At 48.9% G+C, this 16,972-nt stretch overlaps 4 protein-coding genes across 4 annotated transcripts; 3 read left to right on the top strand and 1 right to left on the bottom strand.

The window, feature by feature from the left end:
• Positions 1-1,202: 1,202 nt before the first annotated feature.
• Positions 1,203-5,693, top strand: HOO65_010970 (Transcription elongation factor SPT6; the record flags this gene model as incomplete). The annotated part of the gene is made up of 4 exons (XM_071005274.1): positions 1,203-1,367; positions 1,452-1,628; positions 1,706-5,324; positions 5,425-5,693. The coding sequence occupies 4 exons, from the start codon at positions 1,203-1,205 to the stop codon at positions 5,691-5,693; spliced, it is 4,230 nt and encodes a 1,409-aa protein (XP_070862792.1).
• A 644-nt stretch (positions 5,694-6,337) lies between these two features.
• Positions 6,338-7,528, top strand: HOO65_010969 (ureidoglycolate hydrolase; the record flags this gene model as incomplete). Its single annotated transcript, XM_071005945.1, has 4 exons — positions 6,338-6,445; positions 6,518-6,536; positions 6,590-6,769; positions 6,867-7,528. The coding sequence occupies 4 exons, from the start codon at positions 6,338-6,340 to the stop codon at positions 7,526-7,528; spliced, it is 969 nt and encodes a 322-aa protein (XP_070862791.1).
• Positions 7,529-7,950: 422 nt separating this feature from the next.
• Positions 7,951-8,782, bottom strand: HOO65_010968 (60S ribosomal protein eL42; the record flags this gene model as incomplete). Its single annotated transcript, XM_071006107.1, has 5 exons — positions 7,951-7,990; positions 8,098-8,206; positions 8,304-8,365; positions 8,475-8,632; positions 8,723-8,782. 5 exons carry the CDS (start codon positions 8,780-8,782, stop codon positions 7,951-7,953), a joined length of 429 nt encoding a protein of 142 aa, XP_070862790.1.
• Positions 8,783-14,525: 5,743 nt separating this feature from the next.
• Positions 14,526-16,683, top strand: HOO65_010967 (Glutamine synthetase; the record flags this gene model as incomplete). Its single annotated transcript, XM_071005552.1, has 5 exons — positions 14,526-14,528; positions 14,577-14,755; positions 14,826-15,024; positions 15,657-16,167; positions 16,241-16,683. The coding sequence occupies 5 exons, from the start codon at positions 14,526-14,528 to the stop codon at positions 16,681-16,683; spliced, it is 1,335 nt and encodes a 444-aa protein (XP_070862789.1).
• Positions 16,684-16,972: the final 289 nt, after the last annotated feature.

Genomic DNA, 16,972 nt, shown 5'->3' with positions numbered 1-16,972 from the left:
AGCCACAGATTGCACTACTCGCTCTGTCACTCTATCCCTCTGTTCCCCTCTCTTCCCCTCTGGCTTTTACCTCCTCCAGCCTTACAGTTCAAACTTCTTCCCCCTTGCTTCTTGTTCTTGCTTCATGCCAACCTTAATCTAGCCTTAATCTTGGACAACGCCAAACACATCCTAAACAAGTTCCCCATATTGGTACAAATGGCCCAAGTGGCCCCACCCCCTAATATTTGAACAACTTCATCGGTGTTTTATGCGCTGTAACATCGTTGCATTTGCTTGCCTTTCTTTAAAAGACAGGCTTCAGTTCTCCATGGATGAAGTAAGACCGACTTTGTATACCAAAAAGAGATCGCCCTAGTCCCACTCAAGTCGTCCCATAAAGCCAATGGACAGCTCTATGCTGCATCCTGCCTTTATGCTTCTTATTTCCTGGCTGCCATGCACAAGCATCACGTAGCACGGCTCTTGGAAGGCAGCGATACGCAGCCAATCTTATGGTGTCGCTTGGCCTCAACGTTAGTAAAGAATTTGTACTTCTAGAGTCTTGGTAAATAACAGCGGGGAAGCCAAAAAAAAAAAAGACATACACAACAGCAGCTTGAGGATGACGGCATGGGAGAGCGAGATCACTGCGTCAACAGCAGCTTGAGGATGACGGCATGGGAGAGCGAGATCACTGCGTCAAAGCGCCACCCAACTTATCCTTGCTACTCGGCTACTTATCGTCTTATCGATAATGATCACGTGAGATCTCATGTAGAGGCGCGCAAACGAAAACGCGATTGAACAATAAGACGAGGCTGAGGGAAGAAAGAAAAATAAGTGGGGACTACTATTTGTTGAGCCAGCCTGCTCACAAAGCGAATCAGCCTGGGAGAGCTTTCAAGTCGCCATACTTGTAGTGTTCTGCGCTCCCATACCATTCGTCTCCTCTATTTCCTTCGCACTAACAGTCTTCATTATTTTTTGCATCTCCAGTTGCGACTGTCCCCATTTTGTCGCGCCAATTCTCTCTCTTCCGTTCCTAGAAATCACCTTTGACGATAAAACCCTTGGCTCCCCTCCCCTCGAGTCTAATATTTGAACACTATCGCCGCGACACACATCACAAGTTCATGACTTGCAGGAAGTCGGCCCTGTCGTAGAAAGCTACATCTCCTTTTCCCTTTTAGCCTAAAACTCAGACAACACTCATTTCCATCATGAGCAGCAGTTTAAAGGATCTCATTGATGGCGAGGCTGATCTCGACGATGAGGATGAGTCCTTTGACGAAGAAGATTCCCGGAGTGGCCGTCGGGCTGAACGCCCCGCCATTGATGATTCTAGCGAAGAGGAGGAAGAAGAGGACGAGGAAGAAATGAGAAAGGTTTGTCCAGCCACTTGATTCACGATGGGAGCAACTGTTTTTGCCTTGCACCAAAACATCTAACCATGCTCAAATTAAACACAGGTCCAAGAGGGCTTCATCGTTGATGAAGATGAAGACGATGTCGAAGGCTCTGATGTCGAAGCTCGCCGGCGGCGCAAGCGCTCTCACCGCGATCGCGAGGAAGATGAGATGCTCGACGACGAGGATTTGGAGCTGATTGGCGAAGGCCAAGACTGGAAACAAAAAACTCCCGAAAAGGTTTGTCAACACCCTCTTTTTTGCTTGCGACCCTTGTATAAACAATTCGATTAACACATCTGTCCACTCTCTTCTAGCCCAAGTACAAGCGCCTCAAATCTGGCGCACAAAAGGCTGAAGACCGCGGCACAACCCGCCGAGGCCTCGACGACATTTTTGACGATGATGAGGAGGACGACCGAGCCTACGGCCGCTCCGGATACCGCCAACAAGCTGACGAAATGGATGATTTTATCGAAGATGATTACCCAGACGAGGATGACGATGACCGTAAACGTGCCCAGGAGGAAGCCGAAGTTGCTAGGCCCCGTGCTGAAAAGGGCGTCGGAAGCATGATCGACACCACCGGCCTTGACAAGGATGCTCTACAGGACATGGAAGACATCTTTGGTGATGGTGGCGACTACGCCTGGGCTCTTGAACTTGAAGAGGAAGAGCAAGACCAAGAAAAGGAGGAGCAAAACATTGAGCTCAAAGACGTTTTCGAACCTTCTCAACTCAAGGAAAGACTGCTCACCGACTTTGATAATGAGGTCCGCTTCACAGACGAGCCGGAACGCTTCCAGATCGACCGCAAGCCGTTTGCGAACCTGCAGCTTACCGATGACCAGCTTAAGGAGGAAGCGCGCTGGATTGTGGAAATGCTGTGGCCAAAGAAAGATCTCTCCATGGACTACCACGGCCACTTCCTCAAATGCGTCAGCAAGGTTCTCGAGTTTTTCTTGGTCGACGAGGTTGAGGTACCGTTCATCTTCCGGCACAAAAAGGATTACTTAATTTACTCCAAAAAAATCCCTAATCCCGAGCGTCGTCATAACCCTGATGCTCCCGAGTTCAAGACCGAGGGCAAGAGACTTTTAAGTCAAGAAGACCTATGGCGTATTCTCGACTTGGACCTCAAGTTCCGCTCTTTAGTCGAGAAACGCAATGCCCTGAGTAAAGCATACGGCAACTTGAAGGAAACTCTAAACATCTCCGACCCCATTCTTGACGAGATGATGCCCCAAGCCGCCACACTAGAAGAGCTGCAGGACCTTCAGGACTACTTCAACTTCCAGTACTCTGCTGAGATTCGCGACTCTGCCATTGGTAGCGGAAACGCTACTACGAAGCGGCCAGGCTCAAAGAATACCTTCTACGAACGTATTCGCAAAAGCCCAGTCTACAAGTTTGTGCGTGCTTACGGCTTGTCTGCTGACCAACTCGCCAAGAATGCTCTAGGCCAGGGCCGCAAGGCAACCGCTGAGGATGACAGCAAAGATCCGATTTCCCTGTCAGACAACCTGATCTGCGAAGACTTCTCCACGTCTGAAAGCGTTCTCAACGCTGCTCGCTCCATGTTTACCGAGGAACTCTTCTTCAATCCGCGTCTCCGCAAGTTCTTCCGTCTTCACTACTACCAGAATGGCGAATTCGACTGTCGCAGAACCGAAAAGGGTCTCCGCAAAATCGACGAAGCTCATCCCTTCTACGAAGTCAAGTATCTAATTCGCCAAACTATCCACGACATGGCCCGCAAGCCTGAGCTTTTTGTCAAGATGTTGAAGGGCGAAGAGGAAGGTCTGCTAGAGGTCAAGCTTGAGCTGAGAAGCCGCGGTGAATTCCGAAAAAGGTTGGATGGCGAGTTTGAATCGGAAAACTACAGCGACATTGCCCAGAGTTGGAGAGAGGAAAGACGTCGTGTGCTAGACATGGCATGCGCCAAGCTAGAAAAAGTAGTCACAAAGGGCGTAAAGGAGTCTGTTCGCACGGCCTGCAACGATGAGTTACTCCTCGCTTCTAAAGAGGAGTTTTACAGACGCCTTGACCAAGCCCCATATAAACCCAAGGGCCTCACTCTTGGTACTACTCCGCGTGTGCTTACGTTGTCAGTCGGTCTTGGTGACCCCGCGCGTGACCCCATCTTTTACACCTTTGTAGATGAGCAAGGCCGCATTCTCGAGCATGGCCGCTTCCACAATCTGTCTCGTAAGGAAGAAGAACGTGAGAAGCTCACTACTCTTGTAAAAGATCGCCAGCCTGATGTCATTGGTATCAGCGGCTTCTCGGCCGACACACAGAAGTTGATTCGTGATGTTGAGACACTAGTCATGGACCGCAACCTGCGGGGCCCCGAGTATGAGGACAGTGAGGGCGAGCTTCAGGCTGACCTCCTCGATGTCTTTATTGTCAATGACGAAGTTGCTCGGCTGTACAAGGACAGTCCTAGGGCTGTAGCAGAGCACACAACGCTCCACCCCATGACTCGGTACTGCTTTGGTCTAGCCCGTTACATGCAAGACCCCATGAAGGAGTACGCTGCCCTGGGTAAAGACATGGTTTCGTTGTCAATCCATCCCTGCCAGAAGCTTCTTCCTGAGGACAAATTCCGTAAAACTTTGGAGACTGCCATGGTTGACATTGTGAACCTGGTTGGTGTAAACATCAACGACGCCGTTCAAGATCCCTATTATGCCAACCTCCTTCCCTTCGTGTCTGGTCTAGGTCCCCGAAAAGCCACCAACGTCATCAAGGCAATCAATGCTAATGGCGGCTCAATCGCTAGCAGAGACGAGCTCGTCGGTGATCCGGATAGTGGCAAGCTCCCCGTTGTCGGTCCACGAGTATGGAATAACTGCGCTAGTTTCCTGTACATTGATCTAGACACTACTAATCCTGCTGCCGATCCTATGGATAGCACTCGTGTGCACCCCGAAGACTACGAACTTGGTCGCAAGATGGTGGCCGATGCCTTAGACCTTGATGAGGAAGACGTCAAAGCTGAGACTGACGATCATGGGCCAGCAGCCATTGTCCGCAAGCTCTTCCGTGACAACGACCAGTACCGCATCAACGAGCTGATTCTAGAGGAATATGCTGACCAGCTAGAAAACAACTACAGTCAGAGAAAGCGTGCCACTCTGGAAGCCATCCGTTTCGAACTCCAGGCTCCTTATGAAGAGATTCGCAAGTCCCTCATGGTTCTTTCGCCCATCGAGATCTTCACCATGTTTACGGGTGAAACCAAGGAAAGTCTAGCTTGTGATATGATTGTCCCGGTCAACGTCCGCGTCGTCAAGGACGACTTTGCCATCGTCAAGCTTGACTGTGGGGTGGAGGGGCGTGTAGAAGCTCTCGAGGTCAACTCGCGTGGCCACATCCGTGACACCCTGCAGGTTGGCATGACAACACAAGCTAAGATCATTGAGGTCAATTTCAAAGACTTTTTAGTCAAGCTGAGCATGCGGCCCGAACTCCTCCGCCGCGGCTACCGCCGGCCTGTTGATTATGGCTCAGACCAGTGGGACTTTAACCAGGAGGAGAAAGATCGCGAAGATCTGCGCGAGAAGGACCGCTCAACAGGCCGCGCACAACGTGTCATCAAGCACCCTCTCTTCAAACCATTCAATGGTATGCAGGCTGAGCAGTTCTTGGGTTCGCAGCCCAATGGCGAGGTAGTTATCCGGCCATCATCATTAGGCAACGACCACTTGGCGGTCACATGGAAGGTAGACAACGGCGTATTCCAGCACATTGACGTCGTCGAACTGCAAAAGGAAAACGAGTTCTCGGTCGGCAAAACACTGCGTATTGGCGGAAAGTTCACGTACACTGATCTAGACGAATTGATTGTCGAGCATGTTAAGTCGATGGCAAAGAAGGTGGAGCAGTTGATGCGGAACGATAAGTTCCATCGGGGCTCACGTGCCGATCTTGGTAAGCATTCTTTTTCTCTCAAAAACTCGCAACACAGCATTTCTTTTTGCCTCCTCCATTACACGTCTATATCTTTCTTTCTAACACTAACACACTCCAGAAAAATGGCTCACCACGTACATGGAGGCCAATCCCAATCGCTCCACATATGCCTTCTGCATCGACTCGAAGCATCCTGGCTACTTCTGGCTGTGTTTCAAAGCTAGCAAGACGGCACGTGTCAGTGCATGGTCGGTTAAAATCATTCCGCATGCCTTCCAGATGATGAACTCAGAGTACCCCGACATGCGCGCACTATGCAATGGCTTCAAGCTTCGCCATCAAAACGAGGTCAAGATGGCCATGCAGAAGCTGCAGATCCGCAAATGAGGCGGAGGCGGAGGTAGAGCGGGCACACGACCCTTTGTTTTTTTCATGTTTTGTTGGTACTGGCTTGTTTTCACCTTTTTATACTGCACTATTCGTTGTTTCTCTTTGATTGCTCCTTTAACTATGGTGCTTCATGGGCCGGAGGGCAGGCAAGGGGCCATTGTTCTGCTATAGAAGCCTTTGCCGGCTCTCGCTATGGGATAAGTGGTGGTGACGATGAACACACCGGGTTGCTTACTACATCTTATTGTTTTTGTTTGGCTATGCTTGATTATGTTTTTTTTTCCATCTCGATTCTCTTCCCCATGTTTATGGCCTATTTATTTTGTTGCCTCATTACACCTGGATATATAAACAAGATCCTTAAAAAAGTTTATGCATTCAATTCTTAATCGTTAATCTCAAATGCTGTCTGAAGTCACGTGACTTAAGACACGGCAAACGGTCTCTTAACCGGAATAATCCCGGGTAAACCTCCCACGTAGCAAGTAATTGTTTCTAGGGATTGAACATCATTGATGAGGAAATTAATACAATCAAGATAAACTACATAACTGCAACCTCCTATTTCTACCTAGCCCTACACAAGTTTCAAGCAGATTCTCCTGCGCTTGCATAAGCCAACAATTGCATGCTAGTCAGCCATGGCCTCTGATCGCCCCAACGAGGTGATTGCTGACCTGTCAGGATTGAATACAGGCAACGATGTGAACCCATTTAGAGCCTTTATAGGGGCTTGTTCAGATAATGCTGTAAGTAGTGGCAATTATAATGCTCTTAGTTCACTTTCCGTGCTCTTTAACATCGAACTACTTACACTCTAGCTCACAACTATTTTCTTCTGTAGGCGCAACTTCAGGCAGCTTATGACTCTCATCGGACGAAACGTAACGCAGCACAGAAGGAGAAGTTTTTAGCTGAGGGCACAAAGCTCTCACCAGACTTAATCCTACGTCAGATGCTTAAGTTAAACGTCCAGGATGAGAGGAATTGCCTCGTTGTCTGGTCCCGCCCACCAATGCATATCATTGATGTTGCGTGGAAAGTTCAGGAGATGATTGTCAAGGGAATGCCAGGTAAATTTGAGCTTTTCTGCGCCTTGCACTACTTGATATGCATAGCGTTTCCCTTCTCGTGATCGACCAAGACCCTGCTAACTATGTCTTCATCTAGATGCCTGGGAATATTGGCTCATGCCCACACACAACATGCATATGACTGTTGCTGAAGTTGCCTTCTCGCAGCCACCTGAAGTCATTCAGGCTTTCGTGCGTTTGCTGCGCCCGCATACCGCGCGTCTCGCTCGCACATCCTACACCCATAGGGCACGGCTTGTGCGCCCACTGTTGAGCATGGACACAACAGCATTTGCCCTGAGTTTTGTTCCTGCGTGCAATGAGCCGTTCTTAGCATCGCAGATGGACGCAATGACAGCGGAGCCGCCTACAGACGAGGAAGAGGGAGAAAATAATAGACGTGAAAATACCAACACTGGCGATGCATACACATATCACCATCTCCGTCGCGATGTCTTTTCCCGCCTGATTGATGCCGGTATCCCGCCGACCCCGCGGTACCAGGTTCCCAGTGCACACATCACACTGGGCCGCTTTATCGGCGCCAGCGACCAGCCAGCGATAACTCAGGCCGACGCAGAGCAGTGGATTCGTTGTGTCGACAAGATTAATACGTGGCTGCGTGAGACCTACTGGACAAGCGAGGATGTGCACCAGTCGGCGGAGTGGATCGTTGGGCAGGAGAGAGGACTGGATATTAGGTACGGTCCAGTGTGGTATGGCGGCGGCAAATCGCTTGTTGTTGGCGAGGGGTTTTAGCCTGTATACTGAAGGAGTTTGTTTGGCTAAAGGTAGAGGGAAGAGGACGAGAGTGTGTTGTTGCCCATTCATTAGTCAGTCAACTAATACATATTACAGTCGCAAGCTACCATGGCTGTGCAACGCTCCAGATCGACTGCAAGAGGAAGAGCAAGAGCAAAGTCACAGACAGCCAGCACAAACATGTCCCCGAAGCATGGCGATTTTTGATACTTTTTTTGTTTGATTTCACCAGAAGGCATTCTATTTTTATTCCTTATAGACGATGCCTCGGGCGACGTAATCCCAAATTCATTGCCCATGAAACCCTTTTTCGCCATTTTTGTTCCGAGCCCCCATGAGACCCATGGCTCTGTAAATGTATGTTGCCATGTTATATCGTCATAATGAAAGGAAGAAGAAAAAGACGCAAAGCAATGCATTTAGAAAACAAGGGCAGCACCCTTGGTCTTCTTGTCACCACTGTAAAGATATCTCTGTTAGCAATCTGTCGCAGTATATTCCCTTCTGTCAGGGGAATTGTTGTGTTCATGGCCATGGCCATGGACGTAGATGCGGGGATGACATACCCAAGCTCGAAGTGCTTGCAGCGCTTGATAGCCAGCTGGCACTTGGCCTTGCACTTGACGCACTCCAGTCTCAGAACGATCTTCTTGGTGGTCTTGGCCTTCTTGTGGACTGTGCATGTTTGTTAGTACGCCTTACAGTTGCGATATTTGGTGACTCAACATCGAAGGGGAAAAGATGTTGGATACCAAGGGGTGCGAATACTTACAGATAGGCTTGGTCTGACCACCGTAACCGCTCTGCTTACGGTCGTAACGTCTCTTACCCTGGCTGTTAAGAGATGAGTGTCAGAGAATGATGCCAAATCAGTGTATCGACGTTGCCGGTCTCATGGCGACGAGGAGTTCTCGTGCAGGCAATAATATTTGCAATGACTTACGCAAAGAGCGAAGCCTTGCCGGCCTTGTACTGGGTGACACGGTGCTGGGTGTGCTTGCGGCACTCCTTGCCCTTGCAGTAGGTGTTTCTCGTCTTGGGAATGTTGACCTGAAGCACACTGTTAGTCTCCTGAGGAACAAGGATGGCGTGCGTGTCCCTCTGCTATGAGGTTTGGCTATAATCGCAAGAAGTACAACATCCAATAAGCCATTGCAGTTCTGGCGGCCTAACAGAGCCCATACTAAGTACCATCAAAACGGCAATGTACTCAATAGCAGTCTTGTAAAGTCGCCGTCCACGCATATCCATAGTAAGGCGGCAACGGTTTCATTGAGCTTAAAAAGAAGTCGTGAACGGATAAGAATAAGAGTTCGATCGGCAGCCGGTTCGATTGTGTCGACGGGATGGTAGCAAGACAGCGAGCGAAAACCAGATTTGGAGTATTCCATAAAGCAAAGCCAGGCCTCAATAGCATTAAGACAACACACAATGGGAATCAGATATTCTTGGGATAATAGTAAGCAAAACATACCATTTTGGCGACTTGTGATGGGGAACTGTCCTCTAGGTGATTCGAGAGGGAAAATTGGTGATACTTTTTTGACAATGTAATAGCAAATTTCGACCTTCTCCAGTTGAATTTGGTTTGTGGGCTCATAGAGTGGGTGTCTTTCCTAAAATGGATGTGGCGCATGGGTGGCGTCGTGTACTTGGTCCGTGCGAGCCCTCATTTTTTTCAACCGCCAAAACTTCGGCGAAATGATTGGGGCCAGTGTTAGTCATTCATATAGGGTTGCAAAATAGTAAAATGCGGGGTTGTCAGATTACCTAAAAGTACAAGTCATGGAGCAAGTACATTGTTACTATTGCATCCACAGCGAAGCAGATGCCCGTTGATCGGAATCTGCATTTATAGCACTGGCTACTTGGTGGTAAACAGTCGCCCAACCATCTAAACAATAGAAGCTAATACTTGGACGATTTTCGCCAATTATGTGATAGAGTTTTCTCACTTGCTCCATTGACATTTTTCATCAAGGCTAACTGCTTGTAGCCATACCATCAATCATGGACCCCTACTTTGGTATCTTATATTTGCAGCAATGGCCTCTTCTTTATCTTGTGTCATTATCTGTAGGTATGTCATGCATACCCTGCCAACAAATCTAGCCTAATCTTGATGATCCCCAGGTCTTAGATATGATATGGGTTTGGGGTTATTCAGAACAAGTGGTAGGCATTAATACAGTAGGTAGTCAGTAATCAGCAAAATATGGCCAAGAAAAACAAACCCATAGTTGCTAGTGTGCCTTAACCCATCTGTAGCAACAATACATTCATCACAGAGGCGAGTGAGGAAAAAGCAGAAGGAATCTACTTCTACCTCTCAGCTAATCAAGGCCTAGTCCGGATGGGTGACTGTTAGATAGCAACTGTTGTGCCTATGCTTTAGCTCTCTGGGGCACCCACAATCCATGCTATAAGCTCCGCGAGAACACAGCAGCCAAAGGTGTATGAGTCGTTAGTATTGTCTTTTGTTCATTGTTTCCATATGTGTTACGGGAATACAACATGCAGAGACATTAGCACACCACGTTACACGGTGGGATTTAAAGCAGCTAATTCTAGAATAGTGAATGGCCCGCCGTGCCGTTGGGGTCGAAATTTCTGCACATGTGGTTGTGGTGAATGGTTGCAGTGTTTTCGAGTTTCTTCACTACAATACTTGTCTCAGTCCTTCAATGGTCAAACAAGAATAGCCACTCCATAAGCTAACTTAGCCCAAGTAGACAGACGGAGACCCCAAGTAACAGTCGGGCATTTCCTTATTTCCTCATGCGATCAGTTGAGGTTGAGGCTGAGCCTGAGTCAAGAATGACTGTGTTGATGTAAAGAGAAGATAATACACTATAGATAGATGATTGTCAGCATGCATGTGATAGTGTGATAGCACGGCAGATAGCATCTTGGGGTATATTCGCCCAGTAGCGGTTTGAAAGTTGAGCCATGAGTGAGTGCTATTATGAACAGAGTGAAGGCCTAGCCAATGGGAGTCAAGCGATAAGCAAGCAACATGACAGGAGAAAAATGAAAAAGGGCCTGTTGATCCTGGGTAGTTTCCTTGCTCTAGGGGGGGCTGATACTTAAAAGAGCGCTAAAATCTGAAGGAGCCATCCGGAGTTATAGCGGGTGGTTGCGAATTTGGTAACAAGATGGAGCTGGCTAGGAAATATGAGCACCAAATAAAGCAGAGAATTTTTCCCACAGTGTCAGGTCGGCCATAGCCTGGCAAATTCGGCAGATATCGAGGCCACGGTAAAATATGGCCGGCTCGCTTTTAGCCCTCCCGGAGAGGCGGAAGGGGTTGAGGAGGAGGTTCGCCACTGGCAAATTAGTATCATCCCATGGTGCTGTAAAATAAGCCATAATAGGCTATTACAGCGTCTCGGAGAGCCGTACTACTGTCTAGACAGGGCTTAGGCGGCCTTTTTTTTCCATTTTTCCGGAGACAAAGCTAAGAGTAACTAACCCTTTGCTCCGTCGCCTTCGCCTTTGCTTTCCTCCTTCTAGACCCGGCCAATGGAAGGCTTTGTTTAAATGGTGACAGGAGCCGGGATAATACGAAACGGCAAAGAGTGACTCGATGCGATTGACAAATCGGCAATCAGACTTGGGGTCCTTGTCTTTTCTTTTGTGTGTGTGTGTGTTAATTAATCATCATGAAGTTTTGGCAATTTCCTTTCTCTCCCTTTTGGTTTTTTCAGTCCTTCCGTCTTTTTCTTCTCTCCTTTTCTCTCCTCCATAGAGTGCAATAATGCATTGCTAGAAAAGACAAAACAGAGTCTCACTTCAACTTCGCTTCACTCTACAGCCTGCAACACGAAGAGGCTGGCCTGCTTCATGTCACTCCCCCATCTACCCCTCCGAAAGCCGCTCTACCTGGCCTCATCCAACTCTCCTCTCTGTAAATAAAGCTGAATCGGACAAAAATCCTGGTCCGTGGGGTTCCATGCTAGCTAGCTAGCTACTACTATATAGCACATAGCAACAAAGGCCTAGCAGCACAAGCGATTCACCCGTGCGATGGGCCACAAGAAGCACAGACAAAGCTTGACTTACTTCTGTCATGGGGGCTTTCTGAGAGTCTTGCTTGGTTAGAAAGACCTGGATCAGAATATCCCTCCGTTTCTATCGCCCCATTCCCACTGTCAGCCCATACAAGCAAGCCCCCATGGCCGCTTTGTCTACACTAACCCACAGCAAACCTTGTAACGACAGCCCTTGCCTACATCGGCTGCCCGCTTCAATTCATGGCTGTGCAGCTGTTTATTGTGCTGCCTTGGCTAGTTGGCTGGCCATATCTACATTTGCACTGTCCGCTTAGTCTCCCACTTTCTCTCTGCACCCCGCGCATCCAGATCCCAAATCAACGCGTGGGATCTTCTGGGGCTCTGGACTTCTAAGCCAATGTTACTTGCTTGAAATTTTGGTTGCCTGTGCAAATATTGTCAAGTTGAGCCATGGTTGTACTTGGCAATTATGCAGCCAATGGTGACTTGGACCTTTGGCTCTTGCAGGTGGATTTTCACGATAGGCTACTCTTAGGGTTACCAGATGTACTTGTTTTACAGTGTCCCGTTGTCGAAATAGCTCATCGTACTAATATTCGAGGTATTAACCAAAACAGCCTCAGTGGAGAACAATTGAGCCTTGATTTCTTTCGCGTCCAACGTCTCGACAAATGCATGAAATATCTGCAGCAAGATGGAGTTTTTCACTTCATTCTCTCAAGCTCATGCCTTTCCTTCAAGCTGGGGCCAAGAACGCAGAGAGAAAAAAAAGAGAAGACCGGCGGGGTTTTCGTTATTTCTACCCCTCTTGTTAGGGTTACATACATGCGTATAGCGCATAAGGCACTAACAACATTCAATGAAGGATGGGATGCTCGTCAAAAGGAGAGAAGAGCCAGCCGGAATTTCAAGGCAACGAAAACGGGAAAAAAGAAGACCTAGAGAAGACCAAGAATCTGAGGCAAAAGTCGTAGGTGGTCGTAGTGGTAGCATGGCAGCTCTTCACGAGTTGGCGGTCAAGTTGCAGTTGGAGGGGCAAGGTACAGTTACAAGCACAGGTACAGGTACAGGTACAGGTACAAGTAAAATACAATGTACACAAGCAAACAAACAAAGCCCCGAGTCCAAGTGCAAGCCTAGGCCGAAGGCCGCATTAGCATGTAGTGCAGAGCATAATAATATCAAGATTTAGCGTTCTCTGTTTTAAGATCGCCGCCGTCGCCGTCGCCTGTATTAATAAAATAAGCAGTGAACGACGGAATGTCAGAGAAGAAGAAAAAAGGAGGAGAAGAAGGATAGCAGGGAAGTGCCGAGCCAGCTAGTGGGCAGTGCTTAGTTTCAGTGCTCTCTGGTGCTCACTTGTAGCGTCTAGCCTAGAGCGTTGCATGGCTGCACGACTACTACTTGCATTTCCATGCCCTCTTGGTCTCCCTTGGCTTGGGCAGTTGGGTGCGTTAGCCTGATCTGGCCGTGAGAACTTGCCAGCCACTTTTGCCAGCTCATCGTCAGGTCCGGATCTGTTGCTGAGATGACGGCATAGAAATACCAGATTTTCGCGCGAGCCGAAGAAGAGGCAAAATCAAGGCGATGATGCATCGAGAGAAGAGATGCAGAGTACAGACTACGGAAGATGGAGGGTCTGGCCTTTCGCTCTTCCCCACTCTGCTTCGCCAGTTACAGGCCGTAGGGCACTGGAGTAGCGCCCCTGCCCCCTTCCGCCGTTATGGGTGGCTCTTCTAGACCTCTAGGGTTGTAGCACTAGGTAACTAGGTAACGTCAGTAAATACAAGTGGCCAGTATCGTGGCTTTTTTTTTTTTTTTTTTTTTTTCCCGCAATGGTCCCTGGATAAAAAAATAACAAAGCACCTTGCATTTGCGTCTTGTTTGGCTCCTTCTCGCCCTGCAGATATTAATTAGCAGTATTTACTCACTGAGACATTAATGCTTTGATGAGCCTTGATTTTCTTCATTGTTGCTGTTGTTGTTGTCGTTGTTGTTGGGATAGAGAGTAGCAGAAAGAAGACGCAGGTGGGATAAGGAGAGAAGGAAGAAAAAAAAGGCGTACATTGGTAAAATGCTAGCGCCATTGATCTTACGACGACGGTCAACCTCTTGTATAGGTACTTGGGCACATGCGTCGACCCAGACTGGTTCCTGACTCCACGTAAGGTTCTGATACTTTCTGGTACAGAGTCGCCTTTTGTCCACACTGTCTTGCTTTTTCTTCTTTCCTGTCTTGTCTTTCCCTTGCTCACCCTAACTGCCCGCTGCCCGCCGCAGCAACAAGGCGTCCTTCCTTCGCCTTCCCTTTCTGGTTTCTGGTCGCTTATCGCAGCCCCCTCATCTTCTCCCATGTAAGTTGCGTTGCGTTGCGTTGCATAGGACAAAGTTTTTCTTGTCTCTATAGTAGTAGCGGCGTGGGCTACTACGGCTTTTTTCGGTTCTCTTTTCTTACAGGGCAAGTTCGGAGCGTCCCTTTGCCTGGCTCCCTTGCGAGGTACTTACCCTCTGAGGTGTCCAGGCTAATCTTACGATAGGAAGGAGAAAACAGAGGCCCCGGCAGCGGAGCCCTCGCTATCTTTGCGGCTATCCTATCGTTGTCCTATCACTAGCTTAGCTCTTTTACTGAATAGGGCCCCTCACTAAACAAGACAACTAACGCCCCCCCCCCCCCTAGAACGCTGAAGATACGATCCGATACAAGCTATGTACAACGGGACCCCCCTCTCTCCTACACTCCCCCCAGAGAGGGAGAGAGACATATAAACCAACGGCAGTCCCCTCCACAGCTCTTTCTGCACCTCTTCCTTTTTTCTTTCCCTTTGCTGTATCTGATTATACCTTTTTCTTTCACTCTATCCCCTCCTCAGGTGCAAGTGTTGTTCATTTACAACCCTTTGTGGTAGCATATATATTTTTTTGTTTTTATTTATATATTTTTTTTACTTTCCCTTAGTCGTTTCCCGACCACCACATTCACAATGGTAAGTTCGTGCAGATTTACCCGTCCCTATTACTTAATGATGATCCAGTCATTTGTCAAGTTCTCTCTCTTCCCCTCTTTGGCCCTGGCTGGCTTTGGTCAGCTGAGCTGCGAAAGAGAGAAAGAGTTGAGCCTCAACAAGGACATGAAGACGGAGAACACCACCACAGGCAAACAACAAGCTGCCATTCTATCTCGACAGGAGGCATTATTGCTTAAGCTGGCTTGGTGACTAACCATTGGGACCATGCTCCTTGTTGACCATGTATTATGAATCTAATTGCTAACCAGCTGACAGGCTACCTTTGTTTCTAGAACCGAGACTGTATGTCGCCCACCGATACCCGCCGCCTGCTTCGGTCGATCTGCTTCTAATAACTAACACTACGTTTCTCTTTTTACAGCTCGCCAAGTACCTCAAGCTTGAGCAGAATGGCAAGATTATGGCCGAGTACATCTGGATTGACTCCGAGGGCTCGACCCGCTCTAAGTCCAGAGTAAGTATCTTATTCTTATGTTTATGTCATTTTTGGTTTGGTTGGCTAGCTGGTTCAATGGCCCAATCCCTTATCTTTCCCCCGGCAGCCCACACATTTCCGTTGGCTTGGCATTACGATGATAAAGCCTAGGCATGTTATTGTTTTGGGGCGACCCATCGTGCAGCCCTCCCCCATCCTCATCCTCCTGATTCCCTCTACTTTGATTGAGCCGCTTGGCCCACGCACACAAACTTCGGCGTACTCCAATATTGGTGTCTTTTATCCCCTTCATTTTTTCTGGGAAAACCAGAGCCGCATGGGAGTTCCATGTTGTGTGGGGGGAAAGGGGGGGGGAGAAGCAAAGTAATATGACGCAACACGCAAGAAGAATACTCCGGTTTCTTCGTGTCCCCGCTTGTCTGTTGTCTTTGCTCACTTCCCTTCGAAGACAGGGCACTTCCGGTTGTTCTTCGGCGAATTTCTTCATTTTTTTCCCTGATCTCCGCTGGAATTTGCCGCCTTGAATTGCGATTGGTCATTAGTTCGGAGGACATGTCCGAAGCAATTAACTAGTCAACCGACTCCAACCAACCCTAACAAGTTCGGCTATACCTGCTACAGACCCGCTAACCTACATGATCCCCCAATAGACTCTTGACGAAAAGGCCGAGGGCTACAAGCCCACCGACCTGCCCGTCTGGAACTTCGATGGCTCCTCCACTGGCCAGGCCCCTGGAGAGGACTCTGACGTCTACCTGAAGCCTGTCGCCGTCTTCCCTGACCCGTTCCGCGGCCTTCCCAACATCCTGGTCATGGCCGAGTGCTGGAACGCTGATGGCACCCCCAACAAGTTCAACTACCGCCACGAGTGCGCCAAGCTGATGGAGACCCATGCCGAGACCAAGCCTTGGTTCGGTCTGGAGCAGGAGTACACTCTTCTGGACATGAGCGACCGCCCCTACGGCTGGCCCACCAACGGCTACCCTGCCCCCCAGGGTCCTTACTACTGCGGTGTCGGTACTGGCAAGGTTGTGCAGCGTGATGTTGTGGATGCCCACTACAAGGCTTGCCTGTACTCCAACATCAAGATTTCTGGTACCAACGCTGAGGTCATGCCTGCTCAGTGGGAGTACCAGGTTGGTCCTTGCGAGGGCATTGAGAGTGAGTTCCTTGTCCATCCTTTTCTATTTCCTGCTCTTTTGCACTCATGCTAACCGCGCTTACTAATCCACAGTGGGTGACCATCTCTGGGTATCTCGCTTCCTCCTGTGCCGCATCGCCGAGGAATTCGGTGCCAAGGTTTCCTTCCACCCCAAGCCCATCCCCGGCGACTGGAACGGTGCTGGTCTGCACACCAACTTCTCCACCGAGCCCATGCGCAAGGAGGGCGGTATGAAGTTCATTGAGGAGGCTATCAAGAAGCTTGAGGGCCGCCACGTCGAGCACATTGCTGTGTACGGTGAGGGCAACGAGGCCCGCCTGACTGGCAGCCACGAGACCGGCTCTATTGACAAGTTCACCTGGGGTGTTGCTAACCGTGGCTGCTCCATCCGTATTCCCCGTGAGTGCGGTGCCAAGGGCTTCGGCTACTTCGAGGACCGCCGTCCCGCTTCCAACGCCGACCCTTACCGTATCACCGGTATCCTCATGGAGACCATCTTCGGCCCCAGCAACTAAGCATTTATCTCTGAAAAAAGGTACAATAGCTAGCTGTGGATGCTAAAGGATGACTATCTCCATGGCTTAGGGGGGAGTTGATGAGTGAAAGAAATATGTGCTGGGATTTATGGGGCGTTTTGACTTTTTGTTTAATTGACATACTGCGATCCTCATGAAGAGGGCTTGTGTCTTTTGGTTTTTTTCATGTCTCCTTTTTTTCATGTTCTTTGTTTTCTTGCCTTGTATTTTATATTCCTGGCATGTCATGAGTAGCGAGACTCCAGTTGAGCTCAAGCTACACTACCTA

The sequence above is a fragment of the Ceratocystis lukuohia genome (assembly GCF_044167205.1).
Source record: "Ceratocystis lukuohia strain C4212 chromosome Unknown Supercontig1_pilon, whole genome shotgun sequence".
Lineage (NCBI taxonomy): Eukaryota > Fungi > Ascomycota > Sordariomycetes > Microascales > Ceratocystidaceae > Ceratocystis > Ceratocystis lukuohia.
Note: the sequence above shows the minus strand (reverse complement) of the source record. Positions and strands in the feature narration are given on the sequence as shown.